The 21105-nt window shown below is 46.0% G+C and overlaps 1 protein-coding gene across 1 annotated transcript; it reads right to left on the reverse strand.

Annotated features, from left to right (window-relative positions):
• Positions 1–463: 463 nt before the first annotated feature.
• On the reverse strand, positions 464–2878 carry LOC311120703 (Krueppel-like factor 4). The gene is made up of 3 exons (XM_084195275.1): positions 2324–2878; positions 803–1574; positions 464–664 (listed from the first exon to the last, which is right to left on the reverse strand). Exons 1-3 carry the CDS (start codon positions 2411–2413, stop codon positions 465–467), a joined length of 1062 nt encoding a protein of 353 aa, XP_084051401.1. The 5' UTR covers positions 2414–2878; the 3' UTR covers position 464.
• Between the last annotated feature and the right edge of the window lie 18227 nt (positions 2879–21105).

Raw genomic sequence — 21105 nt, forward strand, 5'->3', positions numbered from 1 at the left:
GAATTACTAGAGAAAAAAATGTAAATAAAATCCTCCTCTCATAATGTAGCAAAAGGTCACGTTGCTGCCTATTACAAATTGTTCCATTACAATCAATTAAATGGATTATTCCAGCCATTAAATCTACGTCTCCCTTGCAACAGACTGGTCTGCATACCAAATCATTACTAAATGAATAAACAAGGAAAAGTACTGTTCATATTTATCCGATTTAAAACTCCATGTCAAAGTTTCCCGTTGTGAATCAAGAAAGGCCTACCATCCCATAATAAACCATAAACTACAGTAATGAATGCTGTCCCCCATAATTAAGAAGGACGATGGGAATGAAAAACGACCCAACTGGTTGAAAGATTGATGAAGGCTAACTATGCCCTAAATAAAGTCTCACAAAAAGAGAGAGAAAAAAGAGAGAGTGCCTCCTAAAGTTCTTCTGACATCATAGAACCGTTTGAAACGGCGTTTTAACAATGAGACAACCAACATGTGTACCAACCTGTGTGGGTTCGGTGATGTGCCTTGAGGTGGGAGCTCTTGGTGTATGTTTTCCCACAGCCGGCGTAGTCACACGTGTGTGTGGCGATTCTCTTCCTGGGCCAGGAGCGCCGGCCGCGTTTGGGTTTGGGCTCCTCCGGTAGACATTCTCCGCCGGGGGACATGAGCTCTAGACGGGGTGGAGAGGGTGGAGTGATGAGCTTCAGCATCATCCCCTCAGAGTTTACCTCAACATCAGGCACCAGCAAATGAGGAATGTGAAAAAAAGGCTGTTGGTCAAAAACACTTAGATTGAAGTTGTACTGACCTTGGTACTGTAGAGACCCAGGCTGTTGAGGGAAGGGGGAGTAGCCTGTCGGAGAGTTGTGGTGGTATCCCTGGCCAGGCAGAGGGACCTGGGGGTGGGATAACACCTGGCTGGAAGGGTGGTGGTCCCTGGCCAGTGTGTGGTCCGGGGACAGAGATGAGGCTGATCGGCTGGCTGTCATAGGACGCCCCCCTGGGGGGAAACCGTGGGGGTCGAGGTGGGGCCTCTGTCCAGACCTGGGCTGGGAGTGTGAGTTCACCCCCCCAAGGTGGAGGTCCATGGGTTGGGTGATGGTGCACATGCTGGGGTTCTCCTGCTTTATCATATGGCAAACAAACGGCAATGAGGAGGAGTGGTCCGTGGCAGCACCGACACCAACACCGGCCTTACTAATCATATTAATGCTGTGGCCGTACTCTGCCATATCCATGGTGGTCTTCACCACAAACTTGCCATGCAGGCTGGTGGGGTGGAGGTATGCCGGATCCAGTTCAGGCCTCATCAGCTCGGCCACGAACCCCCCAGAGGGGGACACGTCGCTGATGTCAGGGATGGTGTACAGCATGTCACTGTGGGCAGAGTCCTGGGGAGAGGGGAGCTGGTAGGAGGAGTAGGAGCCTGGGGAAGGGGACAGGTTCTGGGACCCACTTGCTGCCATGGCCTCAGCCTGCTGTTGCAGCATAGTGTTGGACAGGATAAAGTCGTAGTCTAGTAGGTCCAGGTCTTCAGGCTCTCTCTTGGTCATGCCAGTGGAGATATCCTCCTTCCATCTCTAGAGAAGGCAAGAGAAAGGCATTACTACACAGCACAAGGACTGAAAGACACCTGTGGTCATAGTCATTCAATTAACATAACTCTGAATGGCCATAGAATTAGGAATTAGAATATTGTAATAGGATCTCTATGGCTAAATCATTGAGACTAGTCTTTGGTCATAACATGTCATTGCCAAATGTTAAATATGGCTACCTGTAGATTCCCCCTCTCTAGCTAACTGAAATATAAAAACTGTGGTTCTTTGTCAAATGTATCTTCTACCTGAGAAAATATTGTGCCAGGAGATATTCTTGTGTGTAATCCCAGACATGTATAGATTAGTTGTAGTTTATTAGGCTTCTATAACACAAGAAACCTCGGCTCCTTAAAACTGTCACATTCAGTAGCCTATTCTATATTCACATTATATATTTGGCAATAGATAAGTCAACAACCTAAATCAATTGTCTTATAATAAAGCAATAAGATGCCACTGCTGCAATCTAAACACGTATAGTAGGCTACCATCCACTCAGTCAGTAGCCACGCTGAACATTCTACTTGCTGGTGCACGCCCCAACAGAGGTGCAGTGTTCTAGAGTGCGGCAATGACATAAGGTCAAGCAAAGGAATTTACAAAGAAAATACATAGGTTACATTAAAACCGATTATGAGCTGACCTACCAATAAAAACATGCAGCATGTCCTATTTAGGCTAGCTAGACTGTTGAGATATGAATAGCTAATATAATTTACCATACTCACCAAATTCGCATGTCCCATGGATTTATTCTTGACAGTCGGACCGCTTGCAAATGTGGATATGGATGGCAAAAGCGTCCTGCTCAATGCCATATTGTCGAAGTCACTTGGTGGTTGCCTGCATAAACAAAATATATACCAAAATATTTCTACGTAAATCCCTTTCGTTTTCGGCCAAAAAGTGAATAGGCTAACGTTATTCGAATCCAAGCGCAACCAATGTCTTTATTATGGCAACCCAAAATGCTGGATAGTCAAACTGAAAAAAGCCCGCACCTCATCAATGAAATATAGGCCTACTTGGTTCCTCTGATGAATTTCTTCTGTAAAATACACCGTTTGTTGTACAGCATCAGTTGTGTATTCTACACGGCTTGACAGTCCGAGATGATGTGGCGCTATACTTCACTCCAAGCCATGCTTGTGGACGCAGCGAATGGAACAGGCAGACTGAGACAGACAAACCAAGCTTGGTAACGTCGATACAAATTCATCAGGAGTGAGGCGAAACTATAGTGGGATTCCCTCGTCTCCCTAGCAATTCCACTTCCATGCAGGGACTAGTTAACAGACTGAACTGACAAAGTGACAGCGAGCAAGGGTTTCCTACTGCTTAAATCATTGCCGGTGGACACGCCTTCGTGTTGCTGAGCAACAGCCAGGCAGGACAGGAACAACACTGCGCGCTCTGGTAGAAAAAAATAAGGCGCAGTTCATGACGATAGCAAAGAGAGTGCAAGGCTGAAAAGGAGAGAAAAAAAACTCCAACTGTTTCTGTTTATGTCCATACAAACAGAGCGATGGCAACAGGGAGGCCCTACATGCCGTTTGCCTTTTATCCAGAGCTAATGTGGGGGAACCGGATCAACGCAGTTCTAAAGGACAGGTTTTACGCGCGCGTGTAAAGTAGGCTTGTTAGTATAGGAATAATGACTTGTAGCTGCACTCATTGACACAGATATTGTAGCTCCTATAGAACACACAACAAATGCTCACCTGGACCGCGGACTCCCCCCTCTACTGTACGTCTTCCCTTGTCTGTCACTCTAGCCCAGGGGTCGGCAACAGGCGGCATGCGGGCCAAAACCGGACTGGGAGTTATACAAAATATATATATATAGCCGTTGTTGCTCCTAGACGTTTCCACTTCACAATAACAGCACTTACAGTTGACCGGGGCAGCTCTAGCAGGGCAGACATTTGATGAACTGACTTGTTGGAAAGGTGGTATCCGTTAAGTCACTGAGCTCTTCAGTACAGGCCATTCTACTGCCAATGTTTGTCTATGGAGAGTGCATTGCTGTGTGCTCAATTGTATACACCTGTCAGCATGGGTGTGGCTGAAATAGCCGAATCCACTCATTTGAATGCGTGTCCACATACCTTTGGCCATATACAGTGCCTTCGGATAGTATTCAGACCCCTTGACTTTCCACATTTTGTTATGTTACAGCCTTATTCTAATATTGATTAAATGTATATATATTTTTCAGCAATCTACACACAATACCTCATAATGACAAAGCGAAAACAGGTTTTTAGACATTTTTGCAAATGTATTAAAAATAAAAAACAGAAGTACCTTATTTACATAAGTATTCAGACCCTTTGCTATGAGACTCGAAATTGAGCTCAGGTGCATCCTGTTTCCATTGATCATCCTTAAGAGGTTCACCTGTGGTACATTCAATTGATTGGACATGATTTGGAAAGGTACACACCTGTCTATATAAAGTCCCACAGTTGACAGTGCATGTCAGAGCAAAGCCATGAGGTCAAAGGAATTGTCAGTAGAGCTCTGAGACAGGATTGTGTCGAGGCACAAATCTGGGGAAGGGTAACAAAACATTTCTGCAGCATTGAAGTTCCCCAAGAACACAGTGGCCTCCATCATTCTTAAATGGAAGAAGTTTGGAACCACCAAGACTCTTCCTAGAGCTGGCTGATCGGCCAAACTGAGCAATCGGGGGAGAAGGGCCTTGGTCAGGGAGGTCTAGAGTTCCTCTGTGGAGATGGGAGAACCTTCCATCTCTGCAGCACTCCACCAATCAGGTCTTTATGGTAGAGTGGCCAGACGGAAGCCCCTCCCCCCTTTTCCCTCAGAACAGCCTTAATTCGTCGGGGCATGGACGCTACAAGGTGTCGAAAGCGTTCCACAGGGATGCTGGCCCATGTTGACTCCAATGTTTCCCACAGTTGTGTCAAGTTGGCTGGATGTCCTTTGGGTGGTGGAACATTCTTGATACACACAGGAAACAGTTGAGCATGAAAAACCCAACAGTGGTGCAGTTCTTGACACAAACCGGTGCGCCTGGCACCTACTACCATACCCCGTTCAAAAGCACTTAAATATTTTGTCTTGCCCATTCACCCTCTGAATGGCACACATACACAATCCATGTCTCAATTGTCTCAAGGCTTGTAAATCCTTCTTTAACCTGTCTCTCCCCCCCTTCATCTACACTGATTGAAGTGGATTTAACAAGTGACATCCATAAGGGATCATAGCTTTGACCTGGATTTTCACCTGGTCAGTCTGTCATGGAAAGAGCAAGTGTTCCTAATGTTTTGTAAACTCAGTGTAGATGACTATATACATCTATTTATAACACCAGTAATACTTATAAACTAGTATGATCTCTGAATTCACTCTCATGTTGTTTTTGAAGTGGGCTGAGGCTGTCAGTGTTTGCTCAGAGCTGGAAGCCAACATAATTGTTTTGTCTGTCTCATAGTTAGACGTCTATCAGCTTAGAGTTCTGTATGGAGAGCAAACACTACTGGAGCAAACACTACTGGCCCACCAATCCTGTTGCATCAGGATCTTGTCGGTTGGGCCATGTCAACAAGTATCCCATTGGTTGTCTTCATTACCACATTTACTGTACATGACATCTACGTTTCAATGTAGAGACATGATATGATAGTTGTAGAACAATTGTTTGAGTTAGTTTGCAGGTATCATTACTCCACTGTCAACATATTTCTGGGGATATAGTCTAGGCCAACTGTCGTAAGCCATCACATACATGTCTATTTTAAAGACTGAGCCTGCTGGTTGGTGAGAAAGTACTTGTTAAGTGTTAAAACAATTTCTTGTTTTCTAAAAGAGTACCTGTTTCCTGCAGCAGGTTTTAAAACACAAAGGGACTATCTCAACATGGCCATATTCTTTATGATGAGGACAATGTCTTTGTATAGAGGACAGGATTCACTTTCAATTATTTCTGAGGTGGTTGGCCGAGAGAGAGAGAGAGAGAGAGAGAGAGAGAGAGAGAGAGAGAGAGAGAGAGAGAGAGAGAGAGAGAGAGAGAGAGAGAGAGAGAGAGAGAGAGAGAGAGAGAGAGAGAGAGAGAGAGAGCATTGTATACCTCCTATCAATTCATGGTTCTATTTACAGTTGGCTATCCATTCCAGTGTAGTCATCATACTGCAGTACTAGTACTTACATGTACCCATTTTAATTCAAACAAAAATATGTATTAACAACTTAATTGATGTTCTGGCAAAACTAGTTTGATTTCTTTATTTATGTATTTACATTAGCCCTATAGTATCAACTCTGATCTACAGGTAACTGCCAAAATGAAGGAAACACCAACATAAAGTGTCTTAATAGGGCGTTGGGCCACCACGAGCCAGAACAGCTTCAATGCACCTTGGCATATATTCTGGAACTCTATTGGGGGGATGTGACACCTTTCATCCACGAGAAATTCCATCATTTGGTGTTTTTTCTAATGGTGGTGGAAAACTATGTCTCAGGCACCGCTCCAGAATCTCCCATAAGTGGTCAATTGGGTTGAGATCTGGTGACTGAGACAGCCATGGCATATGGTTTACATTGTTTTCATGCCCATTCAGTGACCACTCGTGGCCTGTGGATGGGGACATTATCATCCTATGGGGGCACAGCCATGGTAGCCAAAACAATAGCCAAAATAATGGCCTGCCCAGCATTTTCATGGCCCTAAGCATGATGGGATGTTAATTGCTTAATTAACTCAGGAACCACACCTGTGTGGAAGCACCTGCTTTCAATATACTTTGTATCCCTCATTTACTCAAGCGTTTCCTTTATTTTGGCAGTTACCTGTATGTTAATAGTTCTTCAGTACAATGCTGTGGTAGTTTAAATATAGTCTACCTTGTCCATACACGTAATCCTTAGGAGGACGTAGTTCTCATTATCCAAACATCATATCTACCTGACATTATCATAAGAACCTGATGTGGAAAATGGAGGTAATGTTTTTGTACATCAACGCTAATCATGTAAGCTCTAACTCAATACTGTCGAGATGTCATGTTTTCCATAATTTACCTAAATAACACCTCTGATGGTGTGGGATGTGTGCGTGTCATTATGTGAAATTGCCACTAGGATTGGTCCAATCAATGAATGGATGACGAATGCTGTCAGTCCCTTACCTGCAGCAGCAGCTCCAACAGTCTCTTGAAAGTATTTCCTAGTTGGGTTGTCTCTCAGGTGTTGTTCTTGGCTCTCTGTACAGAGTTTCCAATGATGAGACTGGCTGTGTTATCACAACTATTGTTATGACTGTTCTAGGGCTCTCACTCTATTGGCTGATTGACTGTGGACTCAAACATGTCCTTACCCCTGGGATTAGACTGCTAAATTGTTGACAAACAGAACACCCACCCCCACATTCCTCCAGGTTGTCAGGATTTCATCTCAGAGGAATATTTATATTCAACCGGATTGGTCACTGGAAAGTCAAAATTGTATACCCATCACAGTTGTACTTAATATCAAATTATTAATGTTATTCAACAAACGTAAGTGTAAAGTATATAAAGATGGGTAAATAAAGCTGGAAACCTTCTTGCACAACTCACTGAGCGCTTGGCAGCTGCTGTCTCCAATCAGAATAGTTGTCTTGACTTTGATGGTTTCCAGCAGCATTCCATCCCCAGCTAGTTCCGTCCCCCTGGAAAGCATTCAAGTCAATATGAGCACTAGTACTCCAGATATTGAGGTTTTCACTGCTCTCTTCCAGATGCTTTACAGTAATAAGAAATGGCATTCATTCTTTCCTTAATGAAAACTCAGTCTAGCTTTGTTAATACCTGCTGCTGTTTTTTAAGAATAGCTAACAACCCCCCAAGAATTCAAACATTATATTTGCTGTGTCTCTCTGTCTGCCTGTTCTGTCATCTGATTGTGTGATGTTGGTTGGTTGGTTGGTTTTTAATTGTCCTTTTAAGTGTGTGAATTATATTATTATGACATTGTGTGTAACTACAAGAACATGCTGGTTAAGTCTACTTTACTTTATTTATCCCACATGGCAGTCAAATAACAATGCAAATAGTCCGGGTAGCCATTTTATTAGCTGTACAGGAGTCTTATGGCTTGGGGGTAGAAGCTGTTAAGAAGCCTTTTGGACCTAGACTTGGCGCTCCGGTACCGCTTGCCGTGCGGTAGCAGAGAGAACAGTCTATGACTAGGGCCTTCCTCTGACACCGCCTGGTATAGAGGTCCTGGATGGCAGGAAGCTTGGCCCCATGCAGTGATGTACTGGGCTGTACGCACTACCCTCTGTAGTGCCTTGCAGTCGGAGGCCGGGCAGTTGCCATACCAGGGAGTGATCCAATCAGGATGCTCTCGATGGTGCAGCTGTATAACCTTTTGAGGATCTGAGGACCAATGCCAAATCTTTTCAGTCTCCTGAGTGGGAATAGGCTTTGCCGTGCCCTCTTCGCGACTGTCTTGGTGTGTTTGGACCATGATGGTTTGTTGGTGATGTGGACACCAAGGAACTTGAAGCTCTCAACCTGCTCCACTACAGCCCTGTCGATGAGAATGGGGGCGTGCTCAGTCCTCTTCTTTTTTCTGTAGTCCACAATCATCTCCTTTGTCTTGATCATGTTGATGGAAAGGTTGTTATCCTGGCACCACACGGCCAGGTCTCTGACCTCCTCCCTATAGGCTGTCTCATCGTTGTCGGTGATCAGGCCTACCACTGTTGTGTCGTCAGCAAACCTAATGATGGTGTTGGAGTCGTGCCTGGCCATGCAGTCATGGGTGAACAGGGAGTACAGAAGGGGATTGAGCACGCACCCCTGAGGGGCCCCCGTGTTGAGGATCAGCGTGGCGGATGTGTTGTTACCTACCCTTACCACCTGGGGGCGGCCCGTCAGGAAGTCCATAATCCAGTTGCTGAGGGAGGTGTTTAGTCCCAGGGTCCTTAGCTTAGTGATGAGCTTTGAGGGCACTATGGTGTTGAACGCTGAGCTGTAGTCAATGAATAGCATTCTCACATAGGTGTTCCTTTTGTCCAGGTGTGAAAGGGCAGTGTGGAGTACAATAGAGATTGCATCATCTGTGGATCTGTTGGGGCGGTATGCAAATTGGAGTGGGTCTAGGGTTTCTGGGATAATGGTGTTGATGTGAGCCATGACCAGCCTTTCAAAGCACTTCATGGCTACAGACGTGAGTGCTACAGGCCGGTAGTCATTTAGGCAGGTGTCCTTAGTGTTCTTGGGCACAGAGACTATGGTAGTCTGCTTGAAACATGTTGGTATTACAGACTAAGTCAGGGACAGGTTGAAAATGTCAGTGAAGACACTTGCCAGTTGGTCAGCGCATGCTCGGAGTACACGTCCTGGTAATCCGTCTGGCCCTGCTGCCTTGTGAATGTTGACCTGGTTAAAGGTCTTACTCACATCGGCTCCGGAGTGCGTGATCACACAGTCGTCCGGAACAGCTGATGCTCTCGTGCATGCTTGCCTCGAAGCGAGCATAGAAGTAATAGTTTGCAAGCCCTGCCACATCCGACGAGCGTCGGAGCCGGTGTAGTACAATTCAATCTTAGTCCTGAATTGACGCTTTGCCTGTTTGATGGTTCGTTGGAGGGCATAGCGGGATTTCTTATAAGCGTCCAGGTTAGAGTCCCGCTCCTTGAAAGCGGCAGCACTACCCTTTATCTCAGTGCAGATGTTGCCTGTAACCCATGGCTTCTGGTTGGGGTATGTACGTACGTTCACAGTGGGGACGACGTCATCGATGCACTTATTGATAAAGCCAGTGACTGATGTGGTGTACTCCTCAATGCCATCGGAAGAATCCCGGGAACATATTCCAGTCTGTGCTAGCAAAACAGTCCTGTAGCTTAGCATCTGCGTCATCTGACCACTTCTTTACTGATCGAGTCACTGGTGCTTCCTGCTTTAGTTTTTGCTTGTAAGCAGGAATCAGGGGAATAGAGTTGTTTGCTAGAGCTTCTGTTCATAAAATAAAAACAACAACAGTGGGCAGGTTTAAAAAACATTCAGTGTCAGTCAGTCAGTGTGGTGGTGTGCATAGCATTGCATTGGTCCGCACTCCTCTGTCTCAATTCAATTCAATGGACTTTATCGGCATGGGAAACATATGTTTACATTGCCAAAGCAAATGGAATGGACAATAAACAAAAGGGGCTGTGTGTTTACAGGGCCCCAGCCAAGCTTCCATAGGTAGGGCCCCGGTCCCCAGCCCCGACCGGTCTGCCGCTTGCATCACACCGTCCGATCTGGTGGGCTTCTGCGTGTAGGCTAGTGAGGGAGAGCTGGAGGGAAGCGGAGTGGGGAGAGAGAGAGAGAGAGAGAGAGGGAGGGAGAAGAGCAGAGAAAGGTAGGGACAGCTCCTGCCGAGCCGCAGGCTGTCCACCCTCTGTCTGCGCTGGGATTCCTCTGCAGCCTTAAATATGCCAGTTATTTTTATCCCACTACGTAATAGAGCCCAGAGCCGTCCCACTCCGTTACAATGTTTCCCTTCAGTCAGGAGAGGAAATGGATGGGAGCCACACTTCCTGGTCACATGGTGCAATAACAGTGCAGGGGCAGGCTGCCCAGTCAGAGAAGAGGGGGAGGTCAGGGGAGCAGGGGGAGGAGAGGGGAGGACGGGAGGGGAGAGGCGAGGGGTGGGGGGGGTGGGGGGTGGGGGGGGGGGGGGGGAGCTTGGCACGCTGCCTTGCTGCTCCTCTACTCTCTCCCAAAACTTAACCCTCTCCTCTCCTCTCCTCTCCTCTCCTCTCCTCTCCTCTCCTCTCCTCTCCTCTCCTCTCCTCTCCTCTCCTCTCCTCTCCTCTCCTCTCCTCTCCTCTCCTCTCCTCTCCTCTCCTCTCCTCTCCTCTCCTCTCCTCTCCTCTCCTCTCCTCTCCTCTCCTCAGCAGGCAGCTAGAGATGGGCTGGCCGTGCTGTCTGGGCCTCTAGACAAAACCAACACCGCGGGCAGCAGAGATTGGTGTTCGTGAGTCGTGGAGGAAATGTGCGCGTATGACACATTGGCAGACGAGAGGCGGCGTGACGTCAGCAGGCCCCGCCAGGATTAGAAACCTCTAAAAAGGAATCGGGAGGGCTCGCTGGTTCCCTCACACAGACTGTAGCTGGCCGAGGGAGCCGGCGAACATGCAGCATGGCCGGCTGATACCAGGGAGAGAGCTTCCCATGAGCTCAGCGCCACAGATGTGACACCCTGGGTAATGATATGGTGACATGATGATAGCACAACATTCACACTAATTAGACACTGACACACTTAGGACTGTGCCAACTTCCAACTGCCAACCTTAGTACCAATCTCATCATCACGTTTTACTATGGTGTTTTTATTTTGATATCAATGAAGACTATACATTTTCTATAAAGTTATTACAATATTTTAATATGTAGTACTTAATAATACTTTATAAAGACTTTAAGTTAATAATGTATTTTAATATTTAGTACATATGAAGACTTTACAAAGCCTTATTAAGTAAATCTTTCATTTAAAGTGGGACAAATATCTTTAACACGAGCACTGTTGTGAGAAAATGTATAGAGTTGATCCCTAAACAAAGTGGTGCAATTTTCCATCTTTAAACCTCTGAAACTTTCATTGAAAAATAGCCGACGTAGTTAGACGTTGGGGAAGCAGTCATGGAACTCTGGGTCTGGTGTGGTGGGGAAGTATCTGCTGTTGTTTAGGTAACATGTCAGGATCTCAGCACTTTGCACAATAGAAGAAGCTTATTTTGTACAGCCTACATACACATATATTATTAGCCTAGACAAGGTCTGTCCTTTCGTATGCTCATGGATGTCAGTTTGTATTGACTTCTAGGTGGGTGTAATAAAACTTGAACTTCAACTATACTCTGTAGTATAGTAGCCACATAGCCAGCCATGACAGGCTATAAAATAATCCCACTCACTTTGTCTTCAGTCAACATTACGTTAGATCTTTAGGAAGTGTGTGGACCATCAGACCATTGGCCAGGCCAGGCAGACTACAGGCACTGTGAATCACTGGCCAAGGAGAAAGGGGATTTCTGACAGTTGGTTTGGGGTATAAGGGCTTCTTTATTGCCATAGTGGAGGACATAGGAGTATGTTTGGAAGGCGGAGGGACACTATTGTCATATAAACATGGAGACATCATGAACATCGTTATTTAAGATCTTCTTGTATCATTAGCAATTGTTGATTTTAAAATGTATTACCTTTCAAATATGTGATCATTTGAATGTGTTATTGATTCGGTATTTAGGTGATTTCCAAAAGCAAGAACAATGATAGATTTAGTGGATCTGTGATTACAGAGTTCTATGAAGTCATAAGTCAATGGTGGGGGCCTGGGCTGGCTCAGATCCACATGTCTTTGGGCTGATGCATGATGAAATAATGTGGAAATTCAAGCAATTTTCAAGGAAAAAAATAATTGTTTTGGGGCCTAAGAACACACATATGACATGATGTCCTCTTAAAGCATCAGAGTACTCCATGGAGTAGGCTTATTTGTACAGGACTAGGATTAAGTCTGGGAAAGGCTGGGGAAAACCGGCCCTTAATCTTCTAGTTCGTGGTTAACACAAATACTTGTCCAATACGGTTCCCCAAAACCACCTTTAGTCTACTTTTAGATTTACATTTACATTTTAGTCATATAGCAGACGCTCTTATCCAGAGCGATTTACAGTTAGTGAGTGCATACATTTTCATAGATGATTGAATATTGTGTAATACACTAGAAGAATACTGTCCTTTTTAACAGTGATATAATACTTTTTTCTACCATGTCACAAAATACCGTAATTGTATGACCCCATTTTATTGTCTGTTCAAAATGTGTAACTTTATACAGTCAGTATGACCTTATTGTGTAAGTAGTAAGTCAATACCATCTGTTTGCTTTTATGGTAAAACTTTAATAAACAATCGACATTGAAAATGACAAAGCTTTATTCGTACAATGTGAAGGCATTGTGCTGTTTTACTGTGTTTAAAGTTGGAAAATACCTGAATTATTTGTTACAACTTACATGGAGAGCAAGACTGATTAAAAATCCACATGACTAAAGAAATCCCAAACTAACCATTCCACACACGATTTCACCATAAAGTGTTTGCCTGCCAAGCTTATAGTGGACTACATCACAGCTACGGGAACGTGGAGAATATTGCTCTATGGCTCTGTCGGCAACCACATCTTTACAATGTATGCACGGTTCCTATAGAAACAGTTGAAGAAAGTAAGGTTTTTATTTTATTTCCCCTTGAACACTCAATTGGAACTCCGGGTCCAGAAATCAGGCCTCAGTAATCACAGCAATCAACAAACATTTTGAAACGTTCCAGCAGCGTGTCCATATTGGCATCATCCTCCAGTTAATAGATTTTCTTCTTCCCAGCGTTCAACAGCACAATTAGTGACATCACATCTTAACAACAATCGATTAAATCATACTTCCGTTTATTTATTTATTCATGGCGGTACTGTATGCCAAGCTTGTGTGAAGGCCTAGGCGTTTCTAGTCATTTTGGTAATATGTCTTTATGAAAAGTTCCTATTTTTAGGGCTCCTAATACACATCTCTGTCATGATGAACTCCAGACTGAGCAGAACCAGTGAGAAGGAGTTTTACCAGATCGATTTTGGCATAATAATTTGTTGAAAACTCATGCCATAATTGTTGTCAGATTTTAGGGGTATGCTATACACGTTCCTGTGAAGGTGTCGACTCATTTTCCACCCTGAGAGAGTAGTCTGGAATGTGTGACCTTTTCCATGGTTCGTCAAATTCAAGGCCCCGTTTGGACAGCTGGAAAGTTGCCTGGATTGGGTGAACTCAGCCAGGAGATGGAAATGTCAATAATAATCCAAATCTGCATCCCAAATGACACCCTATTCCTAACACAGTGCACTACTTTTAACAAGATCCCTATGGGCCCAAGTCAAAAGTAGTGCACTTTATAGGGAATAGGGTGCCATTTTAGGATCCAGCCCAACACATCAACTGTGTAGTGGTTAATCCATTGGCTCATGGTGGAGAGCCAACCGGTCAGGAAGAAAGAGACTTTACTGCCACTATGCAGGAACTCACTATAAATCCGCTTTCTTGACGAGAAAGGAGAGCAGAAAATGTCAAGGTTGTTTGTTTTAGCCCTGTTCTGGTATGAAGTTTAATATTTGAACGTTTTGTGTCTCAATGGTAATTATAAATCTGGAAGCTTTGGAGGGGAAATGTGGGAAAACATCCTTGAAATGCACATTGTGAAGACTGAGAGACTAAGAGCCTGTGGAGAGACCTGGAAAATGGTAGTAAGCAGAGTGACAGTTAAGAAATCGTATAAGTGGGTTTTTCAAATTCTGTATTTTGAAGTGTTCTTTTTAGTTGTATGAACTGAACTGGGAATCTGGCACAATTGATCCCCTGCTCTTGTTATGAGAAAGAGATGTCAGTTTGTCAAGATCTATTGGGCCGGATTCCCATTGGCCAAATCAGTGGTACACATTGTGGTAACCCTTAATCAAACAAAACATAATTTCAAACTGATCAAGATGTCTGGAATGCTTCTCTGCCAGAACAATACATGACAGTTTGAATTTAAGTGAATCTAAGATTGGAATGGGACGTTTTATTGACATCATGCGGTTCTTATAATCCCAATCGGTATTAGATAGAACATCGCGGCCCCACCCGCTTTGGGGGAAAACAACCTATGGTTACTTTGGTTAACCCATTGGCTGACAGCAAATACTTCTTCTTGACTTATGCTTGTATTAGTCAATTACAAAACTAAATTTAAGAAAAGTACAACATGTTTAAAGATTACTTTTCAACATTGCCTGCTCCCGAGCGTTCTCACTACTTAGAGAAAAGTAATATTGTAGGGCTTCCCTCAGGCCCCTTTTCATGACGGTCCTAGCAGCCACGTGAGTGAGTGAGTGCTAGCTAGCTACCGACCAGAACATTAAGCTAGCCAGGACCAACAACACAAACAAACGGACTATACAGCTACAAGTAGTGAGTGGAGTTACAAACGGACTGTACTAAACAAGTTAAATGTCTTACCTGTGATATAATTTCCACACACATAGCTACGTGTAGCCTACTTGGACACCGGGTCCCACAATTTCCTGACTCTCCCCACGCCGAATAGCCTGAAACCACAGGGCTCTTCTCACAGGCTCTATTTCCCTGCGTGGGAGCATTGCGAACGTAGGTCGGAATTTTTTACCTGGTTACATGTACATTGGACAACACAGCAGCTTTTTGGCATGTTTTGTTATTTCTGCATAACAAACGAAGTTGTCTCTTTTACAATGGGGTCAATGGGAAAGAACGTCTGTTTTCCCCAATTTGTGGGCATGGTCTAGGGGAATTCCTTCATATGACGTGAATATCGACTCTGAGTATTGAGGAGGGGGACTCAGTAACTTAAACCAGATGGGCCATCATCTCATGAGTTAACAAGTCTCTCTCTCTCTCTCTCTCTCTCTCTCTCTCTCTCTCTCTCTCTCTCTCTCTCCTCCTTTACCCCCTCCTCCAAGAAAATATCATAACTGTGCAAAACATTAATTGTATCAACAACCATTGTTCACATACGTTATCCCTTTCATACACAGACCAAAATCCCACTAATTTAGAAAGCCTGCTTATTTTTGCCTGCTTTTTGATATATCTGAATATAGGGGATAGGGGGTAAAAAAAAACATGGTCAATTAAAATCCAACAAAAGATCTAGTCATGATTCCTGCATTTTCACAGACCCTGTGTACCTTATATTTTTTACAGGTAATATACCACATATTTTGTCTGAAATGGGCAACACAGTAGATACAGTATTATACACTGCAGTTAGAGGTATCCAGAACACAACATCGGAGGGGTTGACTGAGCACAAAAACGGAATCGACCTGGGGTAGTTGGGGTTATTGGGACGTCCTGGGGAATAGTGTGGCTGTCAGCAATGTGCACCTAGACATCCACAAGGCTGTTTTGACACAAGGGTGTTTTGACACAAGGGTGTTAGACAGTGAAGACAGGACAACTAGTCAGAAAAGCAGAAAAAGCACACACATACATACTCACACACTCAAATTGGCCGCTCATTAGCCCCCTAGAGTCTTAAGTTACATAACAAAAAAATCCCCATCAAAATCCGTCAGTTTAAGCTAGAGATATCTGTTTTTCTTTCTCCATTGGATGCGTCTCAATCCCACCACATTTGCCAGTGTCACACTTCCGCATCTGTGGTGGAAGGTGGCAGAGCTAGAGCGGTGTTTGTCAGACCATGAGACATCCCGAAAATCGGTTTTCTCACGAAAACGTCTTTAGCATCTGAACAGTTTGACCTACCACTCTATGGAAAGGGGAGACTCTCACGAACACGGTGGTGTTCTCCGTTTTGCTCTACAACCCCCACAAGTGTCACGGGACTAATCTGAATGTAACCGGTACCGATTTTAAAAAATGAATGGAAATATATATATTTATACCTAAAGAGGTCCTAAAATTCTAAATCAAATAGCTAAATGATCCATGGTATGACCATCTTAAAACAATTCCATATGTCAGCTTAGAACCCCCCCCTCCCCCAACGTCTTAGACTCTAAGGAATTACACACATGGATTTAATGTGTGTGAAAAGTACTAGCCATTAAAATAAAAAACTAATTAGTAGGTTAAAGTGGATTTCATCCTTTATTAAAGACATAAGGCTCAGAGCCATTTCAACCATCATGGGAAATCTGCACACATCAGCAAAACCCTATTCATTTGTGGAGCTTTTGAAGACAGAGGCTTTACAGTTCACACCAACTGTGATCAGTGGTGAGCTTTGAAGGCGCTAGGAAACATCTTTCATCCTCAATAAATAACTTTAAATAACAGCACCCTATACTGTTAGTGACTATACAGCAATGATAGGCCTAATAAGTATTATATAACAACTGAATAAGAGTTGGCCTGCCTGCCTCCAAATGTCCAGAAACGTGGTTATGATTAAGCGTTACTTGGCCAACATCAGAAATATGTCACTTTTCATTGTCTTTAATAGTTTGTTTTTGCCCATGGTTGGTTTACTGATGGCACTGACTGACGCAGATCTGTGAACCTAAATGAGATAAACATATAACGGGGACCTTGTTACGAGATGACTGATTCTTGGACCTGTATGAATCAGGCCTGGTATTTTGTACTGTATGTCTATGTCAGTTATATCACAGAGGTTTATTGTTTATAACACTGTAACACCGAGTTGTTGGTTGATGTATTATATAACACTGTAACACTGAGTTGTTGGTTGATGTATTATATAATACTGTAAAACTGAGTTGTTGGTTGATGTATTATATATATAACACTGTAACACTGAGTTGTTGGTTGATGTATTATATAATACTGTAAAACTGAGTTGTTGGTTGATGTATTATATAATACTGTAAAACTGAGTTGTTGGTTGATGTATTATATAATACTGTAAAACTGAGTTGTTGGTTGATGTATTATATAACACTGTAACACTGAGTTGTTGGTTGATGTATTATATAACACTGTGTCAAAGGCTGATGTGTATGTGGTGGTGGAGTCAGGCGCAGGACACAGAGGATAAGTAAAGACGACTTTACTAGAACACGAAATACGCACGAAAATAAACGTCTCCAACACTGGAGGGAAAAAACACCATATGCGTAAAATGACACAATGAGTATAACACCGACACAAGGCATCCAAGACACGCGGACAATAACATACAAAGACAAAACAAAAACAGGTGAACTTATACGTGACATAATCAATACAGAATACGCAACAGGTGTACCCACTAGACATGACAAAACAAACATCGAAAACATCAAGCGGTAGTAGCTAGTACTCCGGGGACGACGAACGCCGAAGCCTGCCCGAGCAAGGAGGAGGAGCAGCCTCGGCGGCATCCGTGACAGTACCCACCCCTTGACGCGCGGCCCCAGCCGTGCGCCGACCCCGGCCTCGGGGACGGCCAGGAGGACGCGGAGCAGGGCGCGTGGGGTGACTCCGGTGGAACTCCGTCAGGAGGGAGGGATCTAAAATGTCCCTCCTAGGCACCCAGCACCGTTCCTCCGGACCGTACCCCTCCCACTTCATGAGATACTGCAGACCCCCCATCCGACGTCTCGAGTCCACGATGGACCGGACTGAGTACGCCGGAGCCCCCTCGATGTCCAGTGGGGGCGGAGGAGTCTCCCGTATCTCACTGTCCTGGAGTGGACCAGCTACCACTGGCCTGAGGAGAGACACATTGAACGAGGGGTTAATGTGATAATCATTAGGCAGTTGTAACCTGTAACATACCTCGTTCAATCTCCTCAGGACTTTAAATGGCCCCACAAACCGCCGACCCAGCTTCCGGCAGGGCAGGCGAAGGGGCAGGTTTCGAGTCGAGAGCCAGACTCGATCTCCAGGTGCGTACACTGGACCCCCACTGCGGTGGAGATCGGCGCTCGCCTTCTGCCTACAGATAGCCCGCTGCAGATGTACATGCGCAGCGTTCCATGTCTCCTCCGAGCGCCAAAACCACTCATCCACCGCAGGAGCCTCGATCTGGCTCTGATGCCATTGTGCCAGAACCGGCTGATACCCCAACACACACTGGAAAGGGGTCAGATTCGTAGAGGAATGGCGTAGAGAGTTCTGGGCAATCTCTGCCCAGGGGATATACCCCGACCACTCCTCCTGCCGGTCCTGGCAATAAGATCTCAGAAACCTACCCACATCCTGGTTCACTCTCTCCACCTGCCCATTACTCTCAGGGTGGAAACCCGAGGTAAGGCTAACCGAGACCCCCAAGCGTTCCATGAACGCCCTCCAGACTCTAGAGGTGAATTGGGGACCCCGATCAGACACTATATCCTCGGGTACCCGTAGTGCCGGAAGACGTGGGTAAACAAAGCCTCAGCAGTCTGTAGGGCAGTAGGGAGACCCGGCATTGGGATGAGACGACAGGCCTTAGAGAACCGATCCACAACGACCAGAATAGTGGTATTCCCCTGGGAAGGGGGAAGGTCCGTGACAAAGTCTACCGAGAGGTGAGACCACGGCCGTTGTGGAACGGGTAGGGGTTGTAACTTCCCCCTGGGCAGGTGTCTAGGCGCCTTACACTGAGCGCACACCGAGCAGGAGGAGACATAAACCCTCACGTCCTTAGCCAATGTTGGCCACCAGTACTTTTCACTAAGGCAGTGCACTGTCCGGCCAGTACCAGGATGTCCAGAGGAGGGTGACGTATGAGCCCAATATATGAGACGATCACGAATCTCGAGCGGAACGTACGTCCGCCCCACTGGACACTCTGGAGGAGTAGGGACGGTGCGTAACGCCCGCTCGATTTCCGCATCGACCTCCCACACCACCGGTGCCACCAGACAAGACTCCGGCAGTATGGGAGTGGGCTCAATGGACCTCTCCTCTGTGTCATATCGCCGGGACAGGGCGTCTGCCTTACCGTTCTGGGACCCTGGGATGTAAGTGAGCTTAAAAACAAACCGGGCCAGAAACATGGTCCACCTAGCCTGACGAGGGTTCAGTCTCCTAGCTGCCCGGATGTACTCCAGGTTACGATGGTCAGTCAGAATGAGAAAAGGGTGTTGAGCCCCCTCAAGCCAATGCCTCCACACCTTTAGGGCTTGAACCACGGCTAGCAGCTCCCTGTCCCCCACGTCATAATTACGTTCCGCCGGGCTGAGCTTCTTAGAGTAAAAAGCGCAGGGCCGGAGTTTAGGAGGCGTGCCTGAGCGTTGAGACAGTACAGCCCCAATACCGGCCTCTGACGCGTCCACCTCCACCTGGAACGCTAAAGCGGGGTCCGGATGCGCCAGCACCGGAGCTGAGGTGAACAGGTCCTTCAGTTTACCAAACGCCCTGTCCGCCTCAGCCGACCACTGCAAACGCACCGGGCCCCCCTTCAGCAGGGAGGTGATGGGAGCTGCTACCTGTCCAAAACCCCGGATAAACCTCCGGTAGTAATTGGCAAAACCCAAAAACCGCTGCACTTCCTTAACCGTGGTTGGAGTCTGCCAATTTCGCACGGCTGAAACGCGGTCAATCTCCATCTCCACCCCTGACGCGGACAGTCAATGGCCCAGGAAGGAGATGGACTCCTGGAAAAACAGACATTTCTCTGCCTTGACATACAAGTCATGCTCCAACAGCCTACCCAACACTCGAAGCACCAGGGCTACATGCTCGGCTCGTGTAGAAGAGTAAACTAGAATGTCGTCAATATACACCACTACACCCTGCCCATGCAAATCCCGGAAGATCTCGTCCACAAAGGATTGGAAGACTGAAGGAGCATTCATTGGCATGACGAGATACTCATAGTGACCCGAGGTGGTACTAAATGCTGTCTTCCATTCATCTCCTTCCCTAATGCGCACCAAGTTGTAGGCGCTCCTGAGATCCAGTTTTGTGAAAACCGCGCTCCGTGTAATGATTCCGTCATACTCGCAATCAGGGGGAGAGGATAACTGTATTTAACAGTGATCTGATTGAGACTACGGTAATCAATACACGGGCGCAACCCTCCATCCCTCTTCTTCACAAAAAAGAAACTAGAGGACGCAGGAGAAGTGGAGGGCCGTATGGATCCCTGTCTCAGAGACTCGGCTATGTATGTCTCCATAGCCGCCGTCTTCTCTTGAGACAGAGGATACACATGACTACGCGGAAGTGCAGCACCTGCCTGGAGGTCTATCGCACAATCCCCCTGTCTATGAGGTGGCAATCGCGTCGCCCTAGTCTTGCTGAACACGAGTGCCAAATCATCATACTCAGGAGGAATGTGCAGTGCGGGCACTTGGTTCAGACTTTCCACCGTGGTCGCCCCTACGGAAACACCTAGACACCGCCCGACACACTGGTCAGACCACTCCTTGAGAGCCCTCTGTTGCCACGAAAGGGTGGGGTCATGGGCGATTAACCAAGGAAGCCCCAGCACCACGGGATACGCAGGAGAGTCGATCAGATACAACTGAATGATCTCCTCATGACCCCCCTGCGTCTTCATCTTTAGTGGCGCTGTGACCTCCCTAATCAACCCAGATCCCAACGGACGGCTATCTAGGGCATGGATAGGAAAGGGCACATCTACTGGTAGGAGAGGAATCCCTAACTTAACACAAAAATTACGATCAATAAAATTCCCAGCTGCGCCTGAATCGACTAGCGCCTTATGCTGGGAATGAGATGCAACCTGGGGAAACACTACTGGTATACACAGGTGAACAACAGAGAGCTCTGGGTGAGATGGGCGCCTACTCACCTGGAATGACTCCCCAGTGCGTGACCTGTTGCCTCGATCCCCTGGAGGCCCTCCCCAGCACCTAACCGCAGTGTGTCCTCCACGGCCACAGTTGGTGCAGAGGACGGCCTGCCTCCGGATCTCTCTCCTCCTCTCTCTAGCACCAGCACCCCCGAGCTCCATTGGGCTTGGCTCGGAGGTGCTGGGGGATGGAATGGACGGCCCCAACTCCG

This window comes from Coregonus lavaretus (assembly GCF_964263955.1).
Source record: "Coregonus lavaretus genome assembly, contig: HAP1_SCAFFOLD_6234, whole genome shotgun sequence".
NCBI classification, from domain to species: Eukaryota; Metazoa; Chordata; class Actinopteri; order Salmoniformes; family Salmonidae; genus Coregonus; species Coregonus lavaretus.